We start from the raw sequence: 25,647 nt of genomic DNA, 5'->3' as shown, positions 1-25,647 counted from the left end.
TTCGATTCGCTTTTACTTTCAGTGTTAGTTGCGGAAATGTTATTTAGAAACTACTTTTCCCCTTAGGAGAAATGAAATGTTTGGTGGTGCTATGGTTTCAAATTAAATGCACAGAACTGCAGGATCATGTAAGTAAATAAAGAAATACGGAAAAATACTAAAAAATATAATAGAAAAAACAAAATAGATACAAGTTAGCTTTCTCGTCAGAGAAGCCAGTAAGTGATTTTTAGAGGAAAAAAATAAAAACAAAATAAATTAATGTAAGCACTCATCCAACAAAAGATGCGAGGAAGTTTATTACAGTTGCGCAAGAATTAATGCAAGGCTTTGTACAGGTGACATAACAAAAAGAGAACAATAAACAGAACAAGTGTGACTTGCATAACATGCAGCTCAAAAAGGCAAACTTTAATCTCAAAGCTAAATATATTTTTACCTAAAACGGTTAAAAGAGCACTCTTGTATTAAACTAGTGGGAAAGATTGTTGTTTTTGAACAATCTGTAACGTTGAAAACATCAATAACTTACTTGCATCCTACAAAACTCACAGAAAAGAGTCAACACGATAGCCTACACGAAATACAACGGACAATTCGTTCTCCTTGCAAATCTAGGGAAAATTAAAGCTGGGCGTATTGGAGTAGCAAGCGCTGAAGCACTTTGGTCATATGTGATCATTATGTTGTAGTTTGGCAAACATCTAAGATTGCCTTCCTAGATAATTTAGAGCTAAAAAAAAACTACGTCACCTCGAGCCTCCTTTTAAGGAGACTCGATGTAGACACACAATCGGCGAATGCAGTTTTAAAAAAAAACTCTGCTGTAAGTGACATGAAACAATTTGGCGAAAGTTTTATGATATGCACGTTGCAATAAATGGAACCAGAAATAGCTATTGTTTCTTTTCGTTGACATTAATTGACAAACAGTACAGCAAGCTTTCTTCTTATCACTTCATATTAATCGAAACAAATAGCAAAATATGATAGGAAGTATACATAATATTTGTTATTTCATCCGAGCCACGTCTGTATCAAGCAGGTTGTTAGTTTGGTGAACGGGACGTAGATCAGTGAACATTTTCAAAGTTCGATTTTTTTATGTGCTAATCTTAGTTTCACCGAAAAACTAAAATGTCAACTGCCCGTAAAGACAAAAAGCTTTTATATTACTTTAATTACTCCCATCACTGTGAGGCACAATTTGGTAGTCCAATAACGGAAATTACAAAAGCAAGTGTAAATAAGGTCGTTTGAACATGAAACTCTCGATGTAGCTTGCGATAAGAGGTGGCTGTATTCGCAGGCTACTCTTGATGACCATTTCTTGTTTTTTTTTTCAGTACAACTGTCAGCTAAACTAGCCCTGCAAATATATATTAAGTGCTCAAGAAGATATCAAATAGACCTCCCTCATAAAATTAATTTATTTTGTACATATTTATTATCATGTAAAATATATGTCCAAAAAGAAAACTGGGCCAAAAATAATAACAACGTCATTAGCAAAAGAAAGCAGGTGAATCGTTGACAATGAAATAGGTTCTAACCACTGGATGAAACAAAAAACCTTTTTCATTGCGTTGTAAATACATATCCCTGTTCGCACAGTTTTCCAGTGATTTCTAGACATGTTCAGTAACAAGACATCCTCTCCTTCACAAAACTCTGCCATCGCAGGTTGGACTTCAAGTACTGCATGGTTAAGTTTTGTATTTGCAAATGCTACGATTATTGCTGTTTTATCACCGGTAGCAGTAGCGGGAAATGCGCTGATTTTGGCGGCAATTTGGAAGAAGACATTTGCGAGAACACCATTCCATATTCTTCTGAGTGGATTAGCATTCACCGATTTGTGTACAGGACTCATTGCTCAGCCCTTCTGGGCCGCACCCACGTTGATGTACGTAGCAAACCATGATAGAAGAGAGCACGTTATAATAAACACAATCGGCGATAGCTGTGCAATCTACTTTATTTCGATGACGGTTCTTCTCATAACACTTATGTCCGTTGAACGATGGCTGCACATGTCTCGACGATCCTTGATTACATCGCGTCGTGGATGTTTTACAGTTATCATACTACTACTGATTCCTATTCCTGCAGTTGTTTACCGCGTTTTATCGAACAAAGATAAAACTTATGAAAGAAATATTTACATATTGACTATGACACCGTTGTTTTCTTGCTATCTTACCACGTCATTCGCCTATTTCAAAGTTTACCGAATTATTCGTCATCACCAACAGCAAGTTCAAGCAAACGAAACATCTCAGAATTTTGGTCGACAAGCAATAGACCTGGCGAAGTACAAGAAATCTGTGGTTTCCATGTTGCATATTCTGTTGTTATTTTCACTCTGTTTCGTACCTTATATTGTCTCTGCTGGAGTGTTTATCAATGCACCAATAACTTTTGAAACAAATGTGGCCTTAAGGGTGTCTTTCGTGCTTTTATTTTTGTCTTCTTCACTTAACCCAGGCCTTTACATTTGGAGAATGAATGATATTCGTAACGGCGTGAAACAGTTGGTCTGCAGAGATAGCTAAAGAAATGATTTGAACTGATTTAAGGACCCTCATCTCGGTGATGTGGACTGTAGGAGTTATGTATGTTTGTAGGTTACTCATGCAACAACGTTTTAGCGTCAAAATGACAACCAAAAAGTATACAAAACGTGCCAACGGTCCTTGATCAACGGAATGCGTTTGTTGATCTTGTCTAATTTTTTGGGGGATTTGCTTCTGTACAGCAAATACGTAAATTACTATAAAAGCACAAAAATGGACCCGTTTCACATTGGCCTTCGAAACATCGATCACAGACCTACAAGGAGACTCGACGAGAGCTAAGGTCATTTATTAGGTTCATGTATGTGACACGCGCCTTGCATAGAGGGTCATGAAGAGGGGCCTGAGGGGGGTTGAAATTTCATTTCCCGGCTTAAGTTTTGCCCAAATTGCATTCCCTAGCCATTTGTTTTCCCAGTTTTCCATATCGTAGTTTTATTATTTATTTGATTTTGATTTCCAGTCCCAGTGACCTAATGTCGTTTTCCCAGTGAAAATAAGCCCAAATGCCAGTTCCCATTTTACCATTTTGGGATCCTGTCCGTACTGCTTCGATTGGCAATTTCTAAAGCACTCGGTTTGGATTAGAGAAAGAAAAATGGTTTTTTTGTAGGTCGTTATTGCATGGTGTAATTGACTTCATTCTATATTGGAATTTGTAAAATGTACATTCCTGTATTGTTCAGGCCATGAATGCTTTCTAGGATGAATAGATCTCTGCTTCTTAAAATTAAATTTTGGCATTAAGAGATACTCCAATTTCTCCAGCTGTTTCAAAAATTAAACAGAGTCAGTTTTGCATTAGAAACTTTAATTTAGTCACAGTTTGGTTTGTGCGGTTAAATTTATATTTTATTGTTTACATTTCAACATTATCAACAGCTACACTAGATTATCAATGATTTTATACCAACTACAGACTCATTCAGGCCAAGTCCTCGCTTAAACTTTATTTTGTCCGTAGTCTCTTTTAGTTAAAAAAAGGTCTATGTAATTGAAACCAGACTCGATATAAGAATTGAATACAAAATTAAATAAAGAACCGATTGTCCTCCAAAAAACTTCATGACAAAATTGATCTTCATTGCAAGAAATGGAACTAGAAATAGCATTAGTTCAGCTGCATCATTTCGATAGAAACGTGTTTCGAATCAAACTGCAACCGGGTGAAATAGAAAATTGAAGACAAATCTCTACAGTAAGTGAAACGATCGTGAAGCAATTTTGGCGAATGTTTATATGTGCGGTGAAATAAATTTGGATCAGAGAAAGCTGTAGTGTTTTGTTTCGTTGTCATCAATTTTATTAATAAAAACAGTGCAACAAACGTTCCTCCTGATCTTTTCATACTAGTCCAACAAACAAGATAGAAAACTACACCGCAATACAAAAAGTCACCTGTCCTTAAAGACGAGAAAGCTTTTATCTAAACTTTACTCCCATCACCAATAGGCAAACTTTGGTAGCCTTCCATAGAATTTACAAAAGCAAATGTATATACGGTGTTCTAAACAAGAAATTGAAGCTGTCAATGCAAAACTTGTACTCTTCAATAAAATATAAACAGACTTCTCTTTTAAAATTAATCTATTTTGTACATATTGATAATCATATAAAAGATATCCCAATAAAAAGAAAACTGGGCCGAAAAATAATAACAAAGCATTGAGAAAAAGTCAGCAGGTGAAACATTTGACATTAAAATATGTTCTAACAAGTGGAACAAAACAACTTTTTCATTTCGTTGTAAAGACATATTCTCCTCACACAGTTTATCAGGAAAAACTAATCATGATCAATAACACGATATCCCCCCTCCTTCACTCAATTCTGCCAGCGATCGAAGACTGGACTACAAGTACGTCATGGTTAAAATCAATTTAGTATTTATACTTTCGGATAGGTAATTAACTGTAAGAAAACAAACATGTTTTCAGTGCAAGAAAAAACAATTAAAAAAGTTGAATGAAAAATTAATTATATTAATAAAGTCAGCGGTAATGACAAAAATCATAAAAAGCAATCATAATTGAAATGTCACCAGGTGCAATTATATGTCCCTCACACTACTTTTAGTTGAAAATAGCGACAAATATGAACAACTCACACAAAGCGTGAAGAGCTGTTCTTCTGTGTTCAACCTCATCGAGGTATACTGACCCAAGCTAATCTTTCAACGTTCGTCAAAGAATCTACACCATGTTCAGTAACACGACTTTCTTCCCTCTGAAAAATGTTTCCAAACCTTGTAACTCAGTGGATGATAATAGGCCTGAGATCGAATCTCACTATTACAATCTTTTTTTCTCGACTTCTATTATCATTGCTGTTTTATCACCGGTAGCAGCGGCTGGAAATGCGCTGATTTTGGCGGCAATTTGGAAGAAGACGTTTGTGAGAACACAATTCCATATTCTTCTAAGTGGATTAGCGTTCACCGATTTGTGTACAGGACTCATCGCTCAGCCTTTCATTGCTGCAGCCACTTTGATGTACGAAGGAAACCTTATAGTAGACTACGTTACAATAAGCACAATCGGCGACAGCTGTGCCATCTACTTTATTTCTATCACGCTTCTTCTAATAACACTTATGTCCATTGAGCGATGGTTACACATGTCTCGACGACCCTCAGTTACATCGCGTCGTGGATATTTTACTGTTATCACATTGTTACTGATTCCCATTCCAGCGGTTATTTTCCGCGTTTTAGTGGACGAAGATGGAACTTATGAAAAACATATTTATATAACGACTATGACACTGATGTTCATTTGCTATCTTACCACGTCATTCGCCTATTTCAAAGTTTACCGAATTATTCGTCATCACCAACAGCAAGTCCAAGCAAACGGAACATCCCAGAATTTTGGCCGACAAGCAATAGACCTGGCGAAGTACAAGAAATCTGTGGCTTCCATGTTGTATATTCTTTTGCTTTTCTCTTTGTGTTTCGTACCTTATAATGTCTCGACTGGAGTGTTAATAAATGCACCAATAACTTTTAAAACAGCTGTGGCCATCAGGGTATCTGTGGTGCTTTTATTTATTTCTTCGTCACTCAACCCAGTTCTTTTCGTTTGGAGAATGAATGATATCCGTACTGGTGTTAAACAGTTGTTCTGTAGCGATAGCTAAAGAAAATCATGTTAACTTACTAGAGGACTTTGTATTAGCAGTTTATTCATTATAGTTTTAACGCCTAAATAATTTTCAGGATTCCCAGTTTCCTCAATCGACGAAGACTATTGTTTTGAATTTGTTGATCTTACTCAGTTTATTTTCCTCTAGAGATTTGTTCATTTAGAAACGATAATTTAAGAGCACAGAAAATTGAGAATAACAAAGACGTGAGTATATTTTTTGTGTGAGACAAAAACATGTGTCTCCAGTGGGAGTTTGAACGCATTGACCTTTCGCGGAAATGAACTTTCGCGAGCTGTTGGTCATTTACTAGGGTCATATGTGACACTAGCCATGCAAACTGTCAATGACGCTTTTGAGTTAGGGACAGAAAAATGGATCACACTTTTTGTAGTTTATTATTGTATGATGTAATTGGATCCATTCCATATTGGAATATGTAATATTGTAATATATGTATATTAACATTGTTTAAAAAATATAAAAATGGTTTAAACAGATCTAAAAATATAAAAGGATACTCTAAATTTTCGATCGCCTTCTGCGGTCTTCTTCAGAGAATGATGGATTTTGCAAGGTTTGCAGAATTCTAATAAGTTGCATTGACGTTATTGTTCGTTGCCCCCCTGGGGAGCAACGAACAACGAATTGTTTAAAAAAGTGGATTGTGATGAAATTAGTATATGCTGTACTATATATTATATACACGACACCAACGACGTCGTAAGATCAATAAACTGCTTGCACGACAAGTCCCATCGATGCACAGCTGATGAAATGCAGAAATCACTTTAATTATTGTACTCTTGATTCATTTTTAAGAACAAAAACTTTTTTAAATTTATTTTTTGACGTTCATATTCCTAACATGTTATCCCTTAAAAAGACGCCCGATAGTTCTTCAGCTGTTTAAAAAATTGATGAAATAAACTACTCCGTTCTTGCAAGGAAAAGCACTTTTTTAAAAGCAGGCAGTTTTGGAAGTTTAACTTAGCTACAGTTGGATTCCTACGGTTTAATTTTATATACTTTGTTTCGATTACAGCACTATTATCAACAGGTAGCCCAGGCTGACCAAAACTCATTCTGACAAGACCTTCGCTGAAAATTAATTTAGTTTGTAGACTCTTTACTGTCATGGAGCGGTAATTGATTTCAGCATAAAAGGCTTTGCAAATGATCTGGAAAGCAGGCTCAATATGAAAATTGAGCATAAACGAATTGTGCCGCACAAAAACTTAATCACTAAATTATTTCATTTTCGTTGCAAGAGATGAAACTAGAACTAGCATTGGTTTTATTTGTTTGCATTAAAAGTAGAGCAAAATCCATATTGGGTGAATATAAACTTTTTCAATCACGAAATCCAAAAATCCAAAAAAAAAAACAAGATCCATTGCGATTTCTTAATTGCTGCTTCTCCTTATCCTCAACACTTGTGTGCTTTGCAATACATTAATATTATCAGAAGGTATTCTGTGAAGGAATGAAACATATTGGGCTGATTGATTAAATGAAGCTCAGATTTGATTTGGAATATGGTTTTTTATTCAACACCAACAAAAACACAGTTTGAAGAAATTTGATTTATATAGAAATCTTAGAAAGCATATAACTTGCAGAATGGAACTGATTCCAGAATACGACTTCTTGTTAACCAAAATTTGCTTCCACGAAAAGTTAACGAGGAAGCAGGGGTGGCGCAGTAGTGAGAGCGCTCGCCTCCCACCAGTGTGACCCGGGTTCGATTCCTGGACCCGGCGTCTAATGTGGGTTGAGTTTGTTGTTGGTTCTCGTCCTTGCTCCGAGGGTTTTTCTCCGGGTTCTCCGCTTTTCCTCTCTCCACAAAATCAACACTACTGAATTCCAATTCGATCGGAAATCCGAGGGTTTTTCTCCGGGTTCTCCGCTTTTCCTCTCTCCACAAAATCAACACTACTGAATTCCAATTCGATCGGAAATCCGAGGGCCACAGGTTTGTAAGTCGAAAGACTGTTACGTGCTACCCTCGTAAAATAAAGACGATTTATTTTATTTATTCTCGTATGGAAGCTTCCAGTTTCTAGGTCTCTTGTATTATAGAATATATTTCAGTCAACTGAAAACGAAACTGAGATGTTGTCCACATTTGGTAATGGCATATCAGAAAAACGTAGCTGGAGAGGAAAGTGGTAGCCACCACTGTATATTCCTCGAGGATATTTTAAGAGGGGGGGGGGGGGATGGCTATAAGCAACCATTTTTAGTCCACGTGTTCATTCCGTCCTTCGTATTTGCCATATCATAAAGTCCCTATAAGCGCACATTGCGAACGTAAAGTCCCATTTAATAAGTTCACAGTTGCTTAGTGAACAAACAGTAAGTACAGTTTTAATGCAATTTCTAACATATGGATTCATTTACATATTAACATCAAAGCAGAGGTCATTAAACATAAAGAATTAGAGGCTACCATTCGAAACGTCGCTTTTAAAAATCTTTACCCTCAAAAAATTTCTATCAAGACGCAGATTTTAATTTTTATTTACATTTTACGGTGAGGGATAATCGTACCCTACAAACTACTACGAGAATTTTATAATGCCATTTGTAATCCGTGAGCTACAAAATGAAACCTTGTTTTAAAATCGATTCAAGAATGAGCACAGTGAACTAACATTAATGAGCTTTTTGACATATTTTTAGCTGTCCCGACAAAATAACTGTTTGACTCCATTACGAATGTCATTCATTCTCCAAACGTAAAGACATGGGTTGACTGAAGAAGACAAAAATAAAAGCAACAATGTCAATATACTGACCGCAAATAGTTCTGGATTGTAACCTAAAATAAGAGCCACTCCAGCAGAGATAGTAAGAGGTAAGAAACACAGAGAAAACAACAAAAGTATATACAACATCGAAGCCACAGATCTCTTGTATTTCGCCAGGTCTATTGCTTGTCGTCCAAAATTCGGAGATGTTTCATGTGCTTGTACTTGCTGCTGGTGCTGACGAATAATTCGGTAAACTTTAAAGTAGGCGAATGCTGTGGTAATATAACAAGAAAGCATTAACGTAACTATTGCAGTATTCCACCACCCATCTACATAATTTTCGTTAATGGTTCCACCTAAAACGCGAGAAACAACAAGAGGAACGGGTAGGAGCAACAGTACGCCAACAGTAAAACATCCACGACGCGATGTAACCAAGGATCGTCGAGACATGTGCAGCCATCGTTCAATGGACATAAGGGTTATAAGAAGAATTGTGACGGCAACAGAATATGTGGCACTCACGTCGCCAATTACTCGCAGTGTTATAACGAGTACTGGCTTTTCCCTGGCAATCCCCGGATTTGCTGAGTACCAAAATGTGTTTACAACAAAGAAAGGCTGAGCAATGAGTCCTGTACACAGATCAGTGAATGCTAATCCACTCAGAAGAATATGGAATGGTGTCCTCGCAAACGTTTTCTTCCAAATTGCCGTCAAAATCAGCGCATTTCCCGCTACTGCCACCGGTGATAAAACAGCGATGATGGTGCAAGTCGACAAAGATAATGCACATAAATAAACATGGCATTTTCTTCCCTCGACGTCTAAACTACAAGCGGAGTAATAATCTGTTGGCTGAGAGCAAGTCGTCAAATTTGCCATGGCTTCAGCTGGTTTCATTCTAAGCCTTTCGAAAAAAATCTGATTCCTTGGTTGATTTCAATTAAAACATAAGTTCAACCCTAGGGATGCAATTATCAAATACTTATTAATAATATTCAAACCCATCTAAGCTCACATTATGTCAACAGTCATCTGCAGAGCTGTGTTCTATTGTTCTGCTATTCATAGGAATCAGTTTATTTCAATTTAACAAAAGTAATTTTCCACAAGCTTTCGACCACTCTTTATTGTTGGCGTAAATACAGTGAGGAATCTTAATTAAAATTAAAATCGTTTTTAAAAACTATGTTTAGCTTAGGCTAAAAACGTATAATCTGGTGAACAAATTTTTTCACTTGCCCATTTTAGAAAGTGAATAAGGGATTGTTTTTAAAAGCAAATGTGGTGAAAATTAATAAACATTACTCCTACTATATTATCATTATTTTTGAAATTACTTTCAAAACATCCTTGCAGCTATGCTGTCATAATGGTTCCATTAAAGTATATGTTCAGTTTGTGGTGCTGATCATCTGTAGATAGCTGTGAGTATATAGTTTGGGCCTGGAGAAAAATGTTATGAATAACACTGCTAAAAGGGTTATTGTACTTTAAAGCAAATAAACGAAAGTTCATTAAAATTATCTTCGAAACAACGGAAGTTCTCATTATCTGAAATAATCAGAAATGGGGCTAGGTCCAATTTGTTGCAGCAGTGTTCATGAAATACATCAATCAAAAAAGTCATTAATCACACTGCTAAAAAGGCTTTTGTACAAAGCAACGAGAAAGAAGTTCAATAACGCCGTTTTGAGAAAAGTAAAGTTTTGACTGTCAATATAGCAATAGGAAATGACCTGAGGCCCTTTTGTCAGTCGTCAAGTAAATTTATTTTATATTGCCGTTATTTTGAAGCTATTCAATACATTTTTGTTAGTTTTGAACCATAAATTAGTCTTCAAGTCAAAGAAGAACCTTCCTGAAAAATTAATAACTCACACTGGAAAAGAGTTATTTCTTGACAAATGAGATCAATTAATGATAAAAACCCTTTCGTGCAACACTAGCCATGTATTACTATATGCATGTAGATAGCACTGATAAGATATCAGAAATGAAATCGAGGTCATCGTTCTTCCAGTAAAAACATTTTTTGGACCAATCAAAATTCACTCAAAAAATTAAAAAAGATCATTCGAAATATTGGTGGAGAATCCTTCTTTGCTAGTTGGCTTGCTCATTTTTGCTCTTTACTATCGCCGACATCGTTCAGAAAAAGCAGTTATTATGTGCAACAATACCACTTGTTTGCCTTATTTTCGTTCTATCGAATTTAACTTTTGCAACATCGACGGTGTTCCACGAAATCACAGTACTGCTGTTAAGGCAGCGACACTCACAATTTCCATTATGGTCGCCATTATGTCACCGCTAGCAGTGGCAGGAAACGCTACGATTTTGGCGGTAATTTGGAGAAACCCGTCGCTCAGGACGCCTTCATACATTTTACTCTGTGGATTGGTGCTAACCGATCTTTGCACAGGACTCATAACTCAGCCTTTTTATGTTGCAGTCTACTGTATCTGTTTGGATACAGAAAGCCATCGTTCATCTTTCCTTAAGACTGCAGTTGCTGTTACCATTACTAGTGGAAACTACTTCGGGTTTGTCACATTGTTGGCTATAACGCTTATGTCGATTGAAAGATGGCTGCACATGGCTCGTCGATCCTTAATTACAAGACGTCGAGCTGGTTTACTGGTTGTTGTCCAAATGCTCCTTCCTATACCACTCGCCTTGTTTCGATTGCTAGACGCCCATAAAGGGAGTCACGGACATGGACCGAATATCGCAGTTTTTATATATTTCCTGATTTGCCTTATCACCACAACATCTGCTTATTACAAAGTTTTTCATATCATACGTGAACACCAACAACAAGTCCAGGCAACTGAACAGACTCGAAATTGTGGCCAACCAGCGATAGACTTGGCAAAATACAAAAGATCCGTTTTCACGATCCTATATATCTTAGCTTTATTTTACATCTGTTACCTGCCCGATACTGTCATGGTTGGACTGTTTGTGTATTTAGATGATCACGCTGGTTTACATTTGCCTTTTCAGTTCACAATGCTGCTGTTGTTCTTGTCTTCATCGCTTAACCCTCTCCTTTACGTTTGGAGAATGAAAGATATTCGCGCTGGAGTGAAACAATTATTAAGTAAAGTACCCTGTAGGAAGGGCGATTTAGAAGTGCAAGTTAGGCTTTGATTGTAAATCCTTGTAAAGGGTATGTAACGATAAATAACTGACAACTTATAAGGGGGCTAATCAAAATGTGACTAGCACCTGCTAAGCATAAGTAAAATGTCTGTTCATGTATATATTGTAACTTGCATCTTAGTTCATTTCTATCTTTTGAACGGACACAAACGTCATTTATTTTAGGGGCTTAACTTTCTGTTTGGAATTATTTTGGTATGGAGCAGGCATTTCACTTATTTCACTTATTGGGGGGGGGGGGAGGGGTTGCAACGGGTACGTCCCCCCCCGCACATTGTGAAAAAGGTTAATCAACATAAATAAATAATATCGCCAAGCACTACCAAAGAAAAAAAACGAGGAAATTGGATACTTGTTGGGCTAGGAACACGGTACTCGGTATTGAATTGTTGTCCCTTGACGAATCCGTAATAAAATGGCCCGAAGATAATTACTTGATTATGGCGTCACGAATACATCGAAACGTTTTTCGTTAGTTTTATCCCAGATACACTGTCAAACTGAAAAATGGCCCAAGATTAGGATTGTCAAAATCATGATTCGACACCTACGTGCGCACTTAAAACTTACTAACGGCTACATTGTTCGACTTTAAAAACTCTGAAAATTGTCAAACGGCAAAATATTGATTAAATACTGTCAACTGGCCATAACTTTTTGTTAATAGATCTTGACAGGACCGCAATATCCTTGCTTCAAATTGTCAACCGGCCAAAACAGAAACTGGGTACTGAAGAATGCTCGGCTCGAACGTATTATGACAATTGCAACTTACATTTTTCCTTCTCATAATTACCTTGTATCTCTTAACAACAATGCAGTCAACAAGTTTATTATTTCGTTTCCTGTATTTATCCTTCTACAAAGTCGAATGTCTTTAAGTTACTTTTGTATAGCTAATAAAGGAGTCCAGTTTACGTAAATTTAAATATATATGTAGCATTTAAAGTTCAATTGTTTACCGATGTTAGAAACGTTATTTTATTATTTTTGCACAATAATGCAATGATAAAGTAAATAGATCAGTTGTACCCACTATTTATTTGTTGTTGTTTTTTTTTTTGCACAATAATACAACATTATTATTATGTGTTACTTAAGTGGTGAGTTCCCTATGGACCTCATATTATCTGAGTGTAGCATATTAACCACGTGCCTGAATATTATGTCTTACTAGGGTGGTGAGTTCCTTATGGAATTCATCCTATCTGAGTGTAGCATATTAACCACGTGCCGGATTATTATGTTTTATTGGTGTGGTGAGTTCCATATGGAACTCATATTATCTGAGTGTAACATATTAACCACGTGCCCGATTATTATATCTTACTAGTGTGGTGAGTTCCCTATGGAACTCATATTATCTGAGTGCAACATATTAACCACGTGCCCGATTATTACATCTTTCTAGTGTGGTGAGTTCCCTATGGAACTCATATTATCTGAGTGCAACATATTAACTACGTGCCGGATTATTATGTCTTACTAGGGTGGGGTAAGTTCCCTATGGAACTCGTATTATCTCAGTGCAGTATAATAACCAACGGCCCGATTATTATGTCTTACTAGGGCGGTGAGTTCCCAATGGAAGTCAAATTAGCTGAGTGCAGCATATTAAGCACAATCCCTATTGTTATATCTTACCAGGGTCGTGAGATCCCTATGGAACGCATATTATCTGAGTGTAGCATATTAACCACGTGCCCGATTATTATGTCTTACTAGGGTGGTGAGTTCCCTATGGAACTCATATTATCCGAGTGCAACATATTAACCACGTGCCCGATTATTCTGTGTTACTAGGGTGGTGAGTTCCATATGGAACTCATATTATCTGAGTACAGCATATTAACCACGTACCCGATAATTATGTCTTACTAGGGTGATGAGTTCCCTATGGAACTCATATTATCTGAGTACAGCATATTAACCACGTACCCGATAATTATGTCTTACTAGGGTGGCGAGTTCCCTATGGAACTCATATTATTTGAGTACAGCATATTAACCACGTGCCCGATTATTATGTCTTAGTAGGGTATTGAGTTCCCTATGGAACTCATATTATCAGAGTACAGCATATTAACCACGCACCCGATAATTATGTCTTACTAGGGTGGCGAGTTTCCTATGGAACTCATATTTTCTGCGTGCAGCATATTAACCACCTGCCCGATTATTATAGGGTGGTGAGTTCGCTATGGAACTCGTACATGTACAATGATAATTTTAATTGATTAGTTATACTCACTATTAATTTGTTGAAAGATATTTTTGAAATACATTATAAAGGAGCTATGGCAGCTATTTCACGATGTTTAATGTATTTTTTCTGATGCACAACATCACTTTCAAATTGAAAAAAGTTAAAACCAACTTTTTTTCTTGTTTTTTAAAAAAGAAAAACACTGAAACTAAGCTCCGATAGTTGCGATTGGGAAGGATAAAGACGGATTACGAGCGGTAACAAACTTGCCGATAGCCGATATAGATAGCCTATACCTAACTATCAGGACTGGCGGGGTTGTTCTAAAACGGAAATGATGCTGGTGGTTGCAAGATAGTCCTGTCTGTAATTTTTTCGTCCTGTTACTGAAGAGACTACCATTATGTTTTGCTATCTTCATTTCTGATAATTATTGCACAGTTCCGAGTTTGGACTTTTAAATGTTATGTTCACGTAAAATATGTGTTTCTTTTGTTTTTGTCGCATGCCTGTAAACTAGCTGTTTCCTTGAGATTTGAAGCTAACTGCATGACCACTATACGCAACATTAACATTTACATTGTTTCAAGGCCGACAATTTCTCGTTTGTGTTCTCCATGACAGTGGCAAAAAACACCAACAAACATTTCATCACGGATATCCACGAATGATAATGATAGGTCTTCATTTTGTTCAAATTATCCAAGTTCCAATCCGATAAATTACTCTTGATTTCTCCAATCTCCACTTGGTCGCCGTCTTCTTTATTCCCAATCCTTTTATAACGAGATGATCGATCCGATTCATCCTTCTTCTCTTAACTGACATCCATCAGTTGTCTTTCCACGTAATTCTTCGTTGATGGTTACTTCTTCAACGCAAAACACGCGCAAGTTGTATTTTCTACAGAATACCACTCTCGTGCTCTTTACAAGTACGCAAGTCAGTCAAATGAGTTACTACGTATTTTTGCAGAGAAGTTGATTCAGCAATTGCCTCACTTCGTTACGAATGTCTTTCATTCTCCAGAGGTAAATAAGAGGGTTGAGGGAAGATGATAGGAACGAAGACATAATGAAACTAACTGTAAATCTAAAGGATTGAAATTAAACAATGAAAGTCCAACAAATAACAGGAGGGGCAAAACACTAAGAAAAAGCAAAGGGAATGGTTCGGGATCGATAATCGTTCGCTGTAATGTAGAAAACAATGATCAGCTGCAAGAACGGACTCCGTACGGACACGCACGATTAGTTTCAATTAAAAACAGCCAATCAGCGACACGTGTTCCCACGCATAATTAAAAGTTCTTTCTCAAGTCACGATTATTCAACACTTGAACAGGACGAAATAATTTTCCAGTTAAGACATTTGTAAGCTTTTTGTGAAAATAAATCTTCGTTTTCAGTTCAGTTAAGCACTTGTGTTTTCGTCTTGCTTAAAAAGCAAGACGTCTTTGAGAAAAAATATTTCGACGGCGACTCGCGTTTATTTACACAATGCGACCAAATATTTATTTTGTTTTAAAAAATAGAAAACTTTACCTCGGTTTTTGTATTTAAGTCATTCGAATTTTGACCAATTTTTTCTTTACAGTGCAAACAAAAACCTTCAAAAATAAAAGATGTACATGGATAAATGTAAATCAAGTTACGCGACTAAATCAAAATGCGTTTGTTTGGCCGCTTTGCAGTATTACACTGTCCCGGCCTTTGCCATACACTGAAATCGAATTTCATGCTTTCACGACTCTCAGAGATCTTAAGTTCTTCTTACAGCTAGAAAAATCATAAAATGGTTACATTGATATGGAAGTGATGATTCGCGAAATTTGTACATCATGATAAACAGTCTTCGCTCCTGTGTATGGTAGCTCGATAATAATTGCCTAGTTTCCAGCGTTCAAAAGGTCATCATTATATTGACGTGAGCATTTACACCCGTTTTTAGGAAAATCTGTCACTAAGTGCTTACAGTACAATGGAGTAACAGTCACTATTTCAAGTGCTTTTATTGCAAAATCTGTTTCAAGAGTCATCATCAAAATGGTGAAAAATCTGAAAGAAAACGATGTGAAGTTCTTCAACCCTTGTTGTAATGAACATGCTTTTTGTAAATCGTCACGCAATCTTGTCCAAATGTTTAATCGTTTCTGCTTTTACGGACAATACGGAAGAAGTAACATCAACTCATGTTCATACTTTAAATTTTGTGAAGCATATAACATTTATGACTGTTTCGTTTTCATCCATAATCATCCACGATGCCCCTAGCTTGCTATAAGCATTTTAAATTAAACTCCCGAACACAAACCTCTAACCAATTTTAACCGGCTTACGAAAACCGCGCAATCTGTATCACTATGCCATACGGCATTAGACTCATGTCACCCTTGGTGACCTATTTTTATCTTTTAATACAATATGCTCTAGCTTACATTAGACAAACTACATCCAGCTAGGATGTAATTAAAATAGCTAATAAGTCCCATTGGTTTAAAAGTAAAATATCACAAGGAGAATTGTATACAACAAAAAAAAAATTCAATTTCAATTATGTCAGAACTGAGCAAAAAGTGTTTATAAAATCTGAAGGAAACGTCAACAGCGAAACAGGGTCAACACAGTTACTTATGATTGTGAATACGCGTGCACGTAACATGAATTAATTCCTAATACAAATTGAGATAAACTTGAAAACAGTCGGGCCGCCGTTTTTCAAGTTTACCTGAACGCAATCAGTGTTTTAAAATTTTCTCAAATTTTGTCCATCCCTTCCGCTTTTTGGCCTTTCTGTGTTCCTTTTTAGTTTTTCTGCCGTTTTAAACCGTAATTGTAATATTTCAGTTATTTCTATGACCAGTTGGTCAATGCTTCAATTGCCTAAAATTGTGTGACATAGTTCCTTTCAAATCATGTATTGGAGTATTAAACCCTATTCAGCCCGGCTTTTTTGGATCGCATATTTTTGCTCGCAGCGTATAGCCCCACGTCTCGGAGCTGTCTTTTAGCCTGTCAGTATTTTTTTCTTCCACACCCATTAGTAGTAAAAATACTTTGCTCAATTCAATTCAATTTATGCATGTTTCCGGGTGTTATTTAGCTCTAAATGTGCGGTTTCTTTTAGTTTCAAACAAAAAACCCTCACGGTTGTTAATGGATCACGTAGCAAATGTATTATTTCTGAGGAGCAGCTGTGATGGTGACGTAAACATTTTATATACTCACTCATTATCCGAATTGATTAATTGAATAAGTATTTGATAATCAGCATCTATGGCAATCGCATCCTTCAAAGATTAGTCTACATTGATGATGAAGGATTATTTGCACAATTTATGTTATTTCAAACTCTTAGTCAAGCGATGACATTTATGTTTTTCTGAGCCTGAGAAAATAGCCACGCTCACTGAGCAAAGTAACTGATTTTACTACAAATAACTGTGCCACGTTTTGCCGTCAAAACGTTAACATCGTCACAAAAAACAACGGTTTGACTTTTTGCACGTTAACTCTATAAGCTTCAGTTAACGTCGGTATTTGTTTTTCACCTTACCCTTCCTTTGGTACCTTTTAAAATTCTTGTTAGCAATGTTCTAATCTTTTCTATTCTCGCGAGCATTTAATCGAATCTGATAGTATCTTAATCTCGAAAAAAATTGCATTAGAACAAACAAATAACAAAATAATCTTCTACTACAACTTTAAATGTGTCGTATTGAAGATGATACTTAACTTATTATTAACGGAACTGTGTATTGAGCTTTCTCTGCTCCTATTACATTCTCAAAAGTTAAAGGTGAAACGATGTCATATTTAATATGCCAGTTCTTCGCTTAGCCTCAGATGACCGCGCGCCATGTTTAATAACGTGACTGAGTCTCCTACAAACGGTTCCTTTAAAGATTGCTTTTGGTACCGTACTACAGAAAGCCACAGATCTGTTTATTACGCGGTAGCCCTTTCAACTACGATTATCATCACCGTTTTGTCTCCAGTAGCAGTGGCAGGAAATGCCTTAATCGCAGCAGCAATTTGGAAAAACCGGTCTCTCAGAACACCTTCATATATTTTCCTGTGTGGTTTGGCTTTGCACAGGACTAATCGCCCAGCCTTTTCATTCTGCAACCATACTGATCTGCTTAGTAAGTCCAAAGCAAGTGAACAACCAACAATCCTTCTCCACTTATGCTAAAGATATTGCTGGAGGAGGCGGTGCCTACTTTACCTCTTTGACGCTCTTACTTATAACACTGATGTCCGTTGAAAGATGGCTGCACATAGCTCGTCCATCTCTGCTAACTGTGCGACGAAGCTTTTTCATCGTGCTTGTGGTGTCGCTTCTTCTCATACCAGTTACAGAATTTATCTTTTTATATATCTTAATTAAATCTCATCCAATCGCCTTGAATATCTTTATAATAGTCATTTTACTGTTTTTCCTTACTACCACATCGATCGCTTATTTCAAAGTTTTCCGGAACATTTATCGTCAACAAAAGCAAATTTATGCAAGTAAGCAATGTCCACAATCTTGCTGGTGCGCAATAAACTTGGCTAAATACCAGAGGTCAGTAATCACAATCCTGTATATTTTAGGAACATTCTACATAACCGTATTGCCCCTTTTTGTCTTCGCTATACTTCATTTATTGTACGGTCAGTCTCAGTTACCGTTGATGTTTACAGTATCGGTGATGTTTTTATTTTTGTCTTCTTCTCTCAACCCTGTCATTTACCTTTGGAGGATGAATGATATGCGTAATGCAGTGAAGCGATTGCTAAAACAACTATTACGTAAGGGAAACTAAGAACTTGAAACTCAAGTCAGTGGTCTTTTAAAGTAGACCATATTTACATAATTATGAACATGATTAAAAATAACTGAATTGAACAGCAAATTAGCTGAATATCTTTTTAACAATCGTACTAAACATGTCTATGTATAAACGTAAAAGTAATACCAGGGTACCATACCGTATACGTGTTCTAACTTTTAGAAGCAATTACTTGTTATAAGGGACCTTAAAACGTCGGGTAAATAGGCTTAGAGTTTGGGAAGAGAAGAAAACAGTGATTAATTTTAGATGTTTCCCTTTGATCCTTGTCGACCCTCGTTGGGATCGGCAAGGGCAAATAAATTTAGAAAACCGACAGCGCTTTGTTAAAACTAGAAGTAGAAAAAAGAAACACTGAGATTATAATTTTATTAAACAATAAGCGAAAATTTTATCCAAACATTATCTGCTGTTTCATGTCACAAAAATCGAGTCACATCGCATTTGAAGAAACCTAATACCCGCGACACTTGCTTTTACGACTGGTGAGCCAATATTGCAACCTTTTTGAAAATGTTAAAGTTTCCCGTTTCCATCCCATTAGTATTAATTCACTTAATTCAAACTTTAAATAAAAGCCATAAAGATTTAATTACATGTACGTCAATCATTTTTCTGTGATATTTTAGCCTTAAACGCTCAGGCCTAGGGTAGTCCCAGAAGTGGACTAAACGGGGAGGCTCAGTCCTAAAAGGATACCTTTTCAGGCTGGAGTTACTTAAACTAGTAGGTGTTTCACGCGTTGAAGTATAAGGTAAGAACAAGTATAATTTAGGCATTTACAATGCCTTTTCCGCAATATACACAGACCGGGGGTGAGAGGTGGGGGAGAAGAAGAAACTTCCTTTGTTACACGACTCAAAAGTGCGGCATCGCGGTGACCAGTCCGGCAAAAGTAAGGCTTGCGAATTATACTAATTAATAGAAGTTTTCACACTAGAAGTACAAAATTTAAGAAAGGGATGCAGTATTTATACTTTAGTTATGCGAAAGGGATACAATTACCTTTTCTGTCAAAAATAGTATATAAAAGGGTAAGGGATTGGCCTCGAGGTGGAGCCCCATACAAACATAAGTAGCCCCAGCCTCCCCCACCCCCTCCGATCCCTCGTTGGAAGTGGCCGCTCTTTCAAAGAAACAGCTGCTGTGCTTCTAAAATGTATTATGATGGAAATTTTTTTCTTGTAGAGTTTCTTACCCTATATTTTAACAGCAATTGTTTGACTTCCACGTTGAGACACTTACTGCCTCTTTACAGCGAAATACAATAAAAGCAAACTAGTGTGCGTGCACCAAAGTCAGCCGTTCTCTATGAAGCGATAAAACTGTGGAGAAGGAATTAAAATTTCCAAGGAAACTCTTAACAGTAGAATCAATATGTCAACCAAAAATCAAAATTGATCTTGATGACGAAGCATTTTTATCATTTGCATCACGATAAGTAAACGTCAAAATGATTTTCTTGGTTAAACGCCGGTATTCTGAAGTTGTCGTCTTTGTCGGCAGCCGTTCGTCTCGGGAGACTAAGATGTAGCGCTATGTCGATGCGGAGCATCGTCTCGCGTGGCTATAGAGTCCCACTCTGGAGTGGCAGTCCCTGTTGCAAATAACGCAGACGAAGGAGGATGGTGCTGCAATTGAGGTTGCCCTGGTCTTCCTTCTAGTTCTCTTCAAGGCCTGCTGGTCACTTCTGGTATTCTCAGCCCTCCCGACTCCTGAAGATACTGCATGTCGCCAGGCCACTCTGATGTCAGTTACTTCTTCCCATGTTTCTGAAGTGGAGTTGTAAATATCCCCCACAAGTTTACGTTAAGAAAAAAAAAAGTCGGCCGTGATTAATTGCTAACATGTAGATCAAAATGACCCACGTGTTCTCGCTCATGTAAATTGCAAAAAAAGTCAGTTTATCTTAATGTATCTGTCCTATTGTTAATAATGAATGTCGTCGTGCAGTATTATTTGACAATGTCACAACTCAAATTTTTCAGCTGTGCAATTTGTAATTAATTTCTTGCTGACTTGCCTTGTTAATTAGTTGTTACTGTCTAAACAAGCATATCAAAAATTTATAAGAAAATTAAAGTCCTTAAATAATTGGTCCTGACACGTTTCGTAAAGAAGAGCAAATTAATCAAGGACACAAAACGTTAATTCAGATTTATTTTATTCTGAAGGTGAATTTTTTTTTTTATGTTCGAAAAAACTACAGCCCTCTGTAATACATTTCAAAACGATCACGAGGAAATGAAAACAACACCATAATGTCAAGATCGAGGAAAGCGGGTCGACGCAGAACGTAACGTGAGCTACATAGGCCATGTTAAATTACAAAATGCTCTATCTTAATCCATTATTAACCTTCTTTTAACCGCCGGCCCTATGAAAATTACAGTTACTTAATATTACAAAGTCAGCTAAAATCAGTGTCTCTGTAGTTTTATTTGCAAATCAGTTGCTTCACTCCGTTGCGAATATCATTCATTCTCCAAAGGTAAATACAAGGATTGAGTGAAGAGGACAAAAACACGAAAAGTATCGAGATTACAAAACCTAATTCCACCACAGACTGATCTTTGAGAAAACGATAACACCCGAAAAAGACAATAAAAGGCAAGTAACTTATATAAAATAATAGTACAATGTACAGGATCGTAAATATAGATTTCTTGTACTTCGCCAAGTTTATTGCCGGTTTACCAAAATTCTGAGATGGTTCACTGGCTTGCACTTGTTGTTGATGGCAACGAATGATACGGAATACCTTGAAATAGGCAGCTGATATGGTTACAAGACAAAACAACAATGAGGCGAAGGAAATAGACAATACATGTTTATAACTACCTGTTAAGATGTTCAATGAGCGAAATACAGCGATGGGGATTGGAGCGAGAATTATCCCCGCGACAATGAAACGTGCTCGACGCACAGTCACTGAAAATCGCTGAGTCATGTGCAGCCATCGTTCAATCGACATGCATGTTAGAATTATTACCGTCTTGCTCATAAAGTAACTTCCAAACCCGCCGCTTATAACTCCCGCCAAAAGAGAAACGATAGTCGATCTTCGATTTCCTGGGGCTCCTCCAAACAAATTAACTCGGATGCAACATAAAAAGGCTGAGTGATGAGTCCAGTAAACAAGTCGGTGAAAGCCAATCCACACAGAAGAAAGTAGAAGGGAGTTCGTAGACACTGATTTCTCCAAACTGCGGTCAAAATAAAAGCATTTCCTGCCACTGCTATTGGTGACAGGACAGTGATAACTATCAAAACTGTTAAAATTGCTTTGTTAAAAACAGGATCGTGTTTTCGTGAAACGCCATTAAAGCTACAAAGGACGAAGTAAGTAGTTTCGTCAGTGATATTTGACATGGCAACCTTGCTGTAAGAGAGTTACTTGGTAGATATTTGCTGAAACTGCAAGCTCGCTATGAGGAGGACTTTTTTCTCTACCAGAGATTGTAGTATAAGTTGGAAATAATTCAATATGGACTTTTGCGTCTAGACTTCTCATTATTTTAATTCATAACAGTTCCTTTATAAAATGAACGATATTAGCATAAATAATTTAAATGTCACAAATCAAAAATGTCATATGAATTCTTATTTGATTAAAACACAAATATTTATTCACTAAATAACGTGAAATTACTTCGCTAGAAAGTAAAACGAAATAATATTTTTGCTTGTTTCGATAAAAAATAAGATGCTTTATTGACGATAAGGGTATTTAAAGGTTTAAATAAAACACAGATTACATTAATTTTGCTATAGAGACTGTATCAAACCTAGCAACAGATGTGTCCTTTATTAGGATTCATGAGATTCAAATTAAAATGACTAAATAGCAAACAAAATAAATAATAAAAATCATAATAAATGGGATAACAAAGGCATTTTCCACAGAGTGGCTCTTCTTGATCCCACTAAACCCAAATCGAATTGGAATTTAGTAGTGTTGGTTTTTTGTGGAGGGACAAACGCCGGACAACCCAGAGAAAAACCCTCGGAGTAAGGACTCGAACCAACGACAAACTCAACCCACATATGATGCCGGGTCCAAGAATTGAACCCAAGCCACATTTGTGGGATTGGGTGGGAGGAGAGCGCTCTCGCCACTGCGCCATCCCTGCTCCCCTTAGTGGAGCAGGCCTTGACTTCATAGTGTTGAAAAAGTAGCCTGTAAAACATGGAAAACGCTTGTATTTAGTCTTTCTGTTAATCATTGCTGTTGTTGCCAGCATTTTGTGAACACAGACAACCTAGATGGGGGCGGCTGACACTGTAATAAACGCTTGTTCGTGTTGATTAAAGGAAAATGTTTTCCAGTAACATCTGTTGCTTGGAAATAAGTGAAAAATAAGACCATGGAGAAATCTCCTTGGTGGCGGTATCAGTTGCTTCTGCTTTCAAATCTCTGATCAGAAGAATAAAGAAAGGACTTTATGAAGGCTGATTCCTATAAATTGTTGACAAATCAAAGCATTTCCTAACACTGCCACTGGTGGAAGCTGAAGAAGGACAATTTTAATGAAAAATATCCGCGCAGAATTGAATTTTCTAAAAACACACTGTCAAAACTGCAGAGACTGACAGAAGGGGTTAAAGAACTGTTTTCAGACATTACAGACTTTTTTTTGTCAAAACCAAGTTTTATACAATTAACTTTTATTGCATAAATGTAGATCGTTTAAAGTTCAACATTGAGGAAGCATTACCCATTATTAAACCTATTATTTTATAGAGCCAACCAAATAACAACACAACGTTGCTTATCAGCTTTAACGTCCTCTACACTACACTGCATGTCATTTGAGCTCTCATTCGTGAATATTTTATTTCTCCTTTTTCACACTTCTCAAGGGCATCAGCTTATGAATTATTCCTTGATATTCACCTGAACAATTTATAACGTTATTCTGAATTCATATTTAATTTTTACAAGGTTACGTAAGTAAGATTTCCTATCCACCACTTTCAAACAGTACTTCAAATTTTAATTAAGTTTTTCTTTATCTTTCCATGATTGCACATCAATAAATTATGTCAAAATCAGTTGCCATTCTATGTCATTGACCTGAATGGAAAAATCCATGAAACCATAATATATGACTTTTTCATTATTGTTTCCATTAATGATAGGATTAATTTTGAAATGAATTCTAAGAAAGCGAGCCCAATTCTGAAGCTTGCTTTATTTTAAAATATGGCTCAAAACGTCGGAGTCAAACTGAGATTTCATCAATCGCCCAGGTTACCTATTTTATCAGCTCTATAATTAAATAAAGTGTGCTCTCCAAACCAAATTCCCACCTTCTTATTACAATTTGCACAAAAACAGAGTATATTATTACAAAACTATCTGCTTAATTCTTACTTCTAGAACAACTTAAGCACTAGATCTCGGCGATGCATATGGTTTGTAAGTATTTGTACTTAAACCTTAATGAATTTCAAAGGAAAAGCTTATACCTTAGTCCTAGTTGTCTTTATGAAGTATCTTTTTTATCAAACGTGTAACTTCATATCGAATGTCTTTCATTCTCCACAAGTAAAGAATAGGATTAAGTGAAGAAGATAAAAATACAAATAGCATAGACACTCTAAAAACTGTTGCCGCCAGGTCATTGTCAAAATTCAGTTTCAAACCCAGGAATAACCTGAAAGGGATTAGCAGTGGAAAGTCACCCAAATAGAAAACTGCTAAAATGGAAAGAACCGAGTAAACTGATTTTTTGTATTTATTAAAGTTGATCGCTGGTTGAGCAAACGTCTGTGCCAATTCTACCGCTTGAATCTGCTGCTGATGACTTCGAATTATTCAGAAAACTTTATAGTAAGCCACTGAAGTGACAGCAAGGCAGAATAGTACCAGCGAAATAAGAGCAGTATTTAGCACAAGTCTATGAGTGTCTTTTATACGATACACTACTAGCGGAATTGGTAAAAAAGACGAAAAGCAACAATAAAATAGGCATGGCGCACCGTAACCGAAGATCGACGAGTCATGTGTAGCCAACGTTCAATTGACATAATTGTTACGATCAACAGTGTAATAAATGAAAAGTACATGACACTGCCTTCCCCGATAGCTTTTGTTACTGTATATAACATAGGCTTTTGGTGATTTGTTTCTAAGTAAGTTTCCCTCAAGTTGAGCTGCTCTTTCGCGACATTAAAAGGTTGCGTAATGAGTCCAGTGCCAAGGTCGGTGAAAGCCAATCCAGCAAGCAGAATGTAAGAAGGTGTTCTGAGAGACGATTTTCTCCAAATTGCCGCCAAAACCAGAGCATTTCCTATCACTGCAACCGGTAATAAAATGGCGACAACAATTGAAGCTGAGAATCGCACCGCGTAGAAGACAGTGCTATAGTTTGTTTTACCAACATCAAAATTTGCAGAATTCAAAGTGGTGTTATTACTCATGGCGACTTTTCCTCCGTGCTAGAAATCTGACTTATTTCCTTTACCTGACTTTAGCTTAAGAAAAGAGACAAGGAAGTTTCTAGCTGAAGGCAATCCAAGGAGTCCTCTGTATGGCTGCGAACAAATGCTTTAAAAGAATTTTACAAATGAAGCGTGGTGGGGAGAAATTAACAAACCAAATAAGGCAGAAACCAACCAATAAATGTTTATTATTGAAAATTACTGTGTAAAGCCTCGTTAAGAAGTTTTCTACATATTGCCCTTTCTTTCTGATCAATCGGAAACTGAATTGCTTTCTTTATGGCGATTCCCTTTAATGGCCGCCTATATCAATGTTTTGCTTAAAATGAATGTTTTTGTTTTAATAATTTTTTTATGCAAATTTGCAAAAAAGTTAAAATTAAAAAAAAAATGAAATCCAAACCTTTAAATCAATTGACGTTTTTTTATTCTTTTTCTCCTTTTTAATGTTTCGCGACTTTTGAATTTGTTAGTGGGTTAAGATAATCTATTTTTCCTAGCCCATTCACA

At 36.6% G+C, this 25,647-nt stretch overlaps 2 protein-coding genes and 2 pseudogenes across 2 annotated transcripts in view; 2 read left to right on the top strand and 2 right to left on the bottom strand.

Annotated features, from left to right (window-relative positions):
- The window catches only part of LOC144629503 (uncharacterized), a 317,369-nt gene that overhangs the window by 204,969 nt on the left and 86,753 nt on the right, over positions 1-25,647 (top strand). The window lies entirely within an intron of this gene.
- Positions 1,620-3,358, top strand: LOC144630479 (uncharacterized). The gene has a single exon (XM_078488836.1). It carries the CDS (start codon positions 1,635-1,637, stop codon positions 2,553-2,555), a length of 921 nt encoding a protein of 306 aa, XP_078344962.1. The 5' UTR covers positions 1,620-1,634; the 3' UTR covers positions 2,556-3,358.
- LOC144629802 (histamine H2 receptor-like) lies at positions 21,128-22,129 on the bottom strand (annotated as a pseudogene).
- Positions 24,170-25,116, bottom strand: LOC144630899 (uncharacterized; annotated as a pseudogene).

Source organism: Oculina patagonica, chromosome 11, assembly GCF_052425735.1.
Source record: "Oculina patagonica isolate OP01 chromosome 11, crgOcupat, whole genome shotgun sequence".
Classification (NCBI taxonomy): domain Eukaryota; kingdom Metazoa; phylum Cnidaria; class Anthozoa; order Scleractinia; family Oculinidae; genus Oculina; species Oculina patagonica.
The sequence above is the reverse complement of the archived record's forward strand: the minus strand, read 5'-3'. Positions and strand labels throughout refer to the sequence as shown.

Excerpts from the sequence above, each read along its gene's own strand:
- LOC144630479 (XM_078488836.1), top strand. The coding sequence starts at position 1,635 with ATGTTCAGTAACAAGACATCCTCTCCTTCACAAAACTCTGCCATCGCA.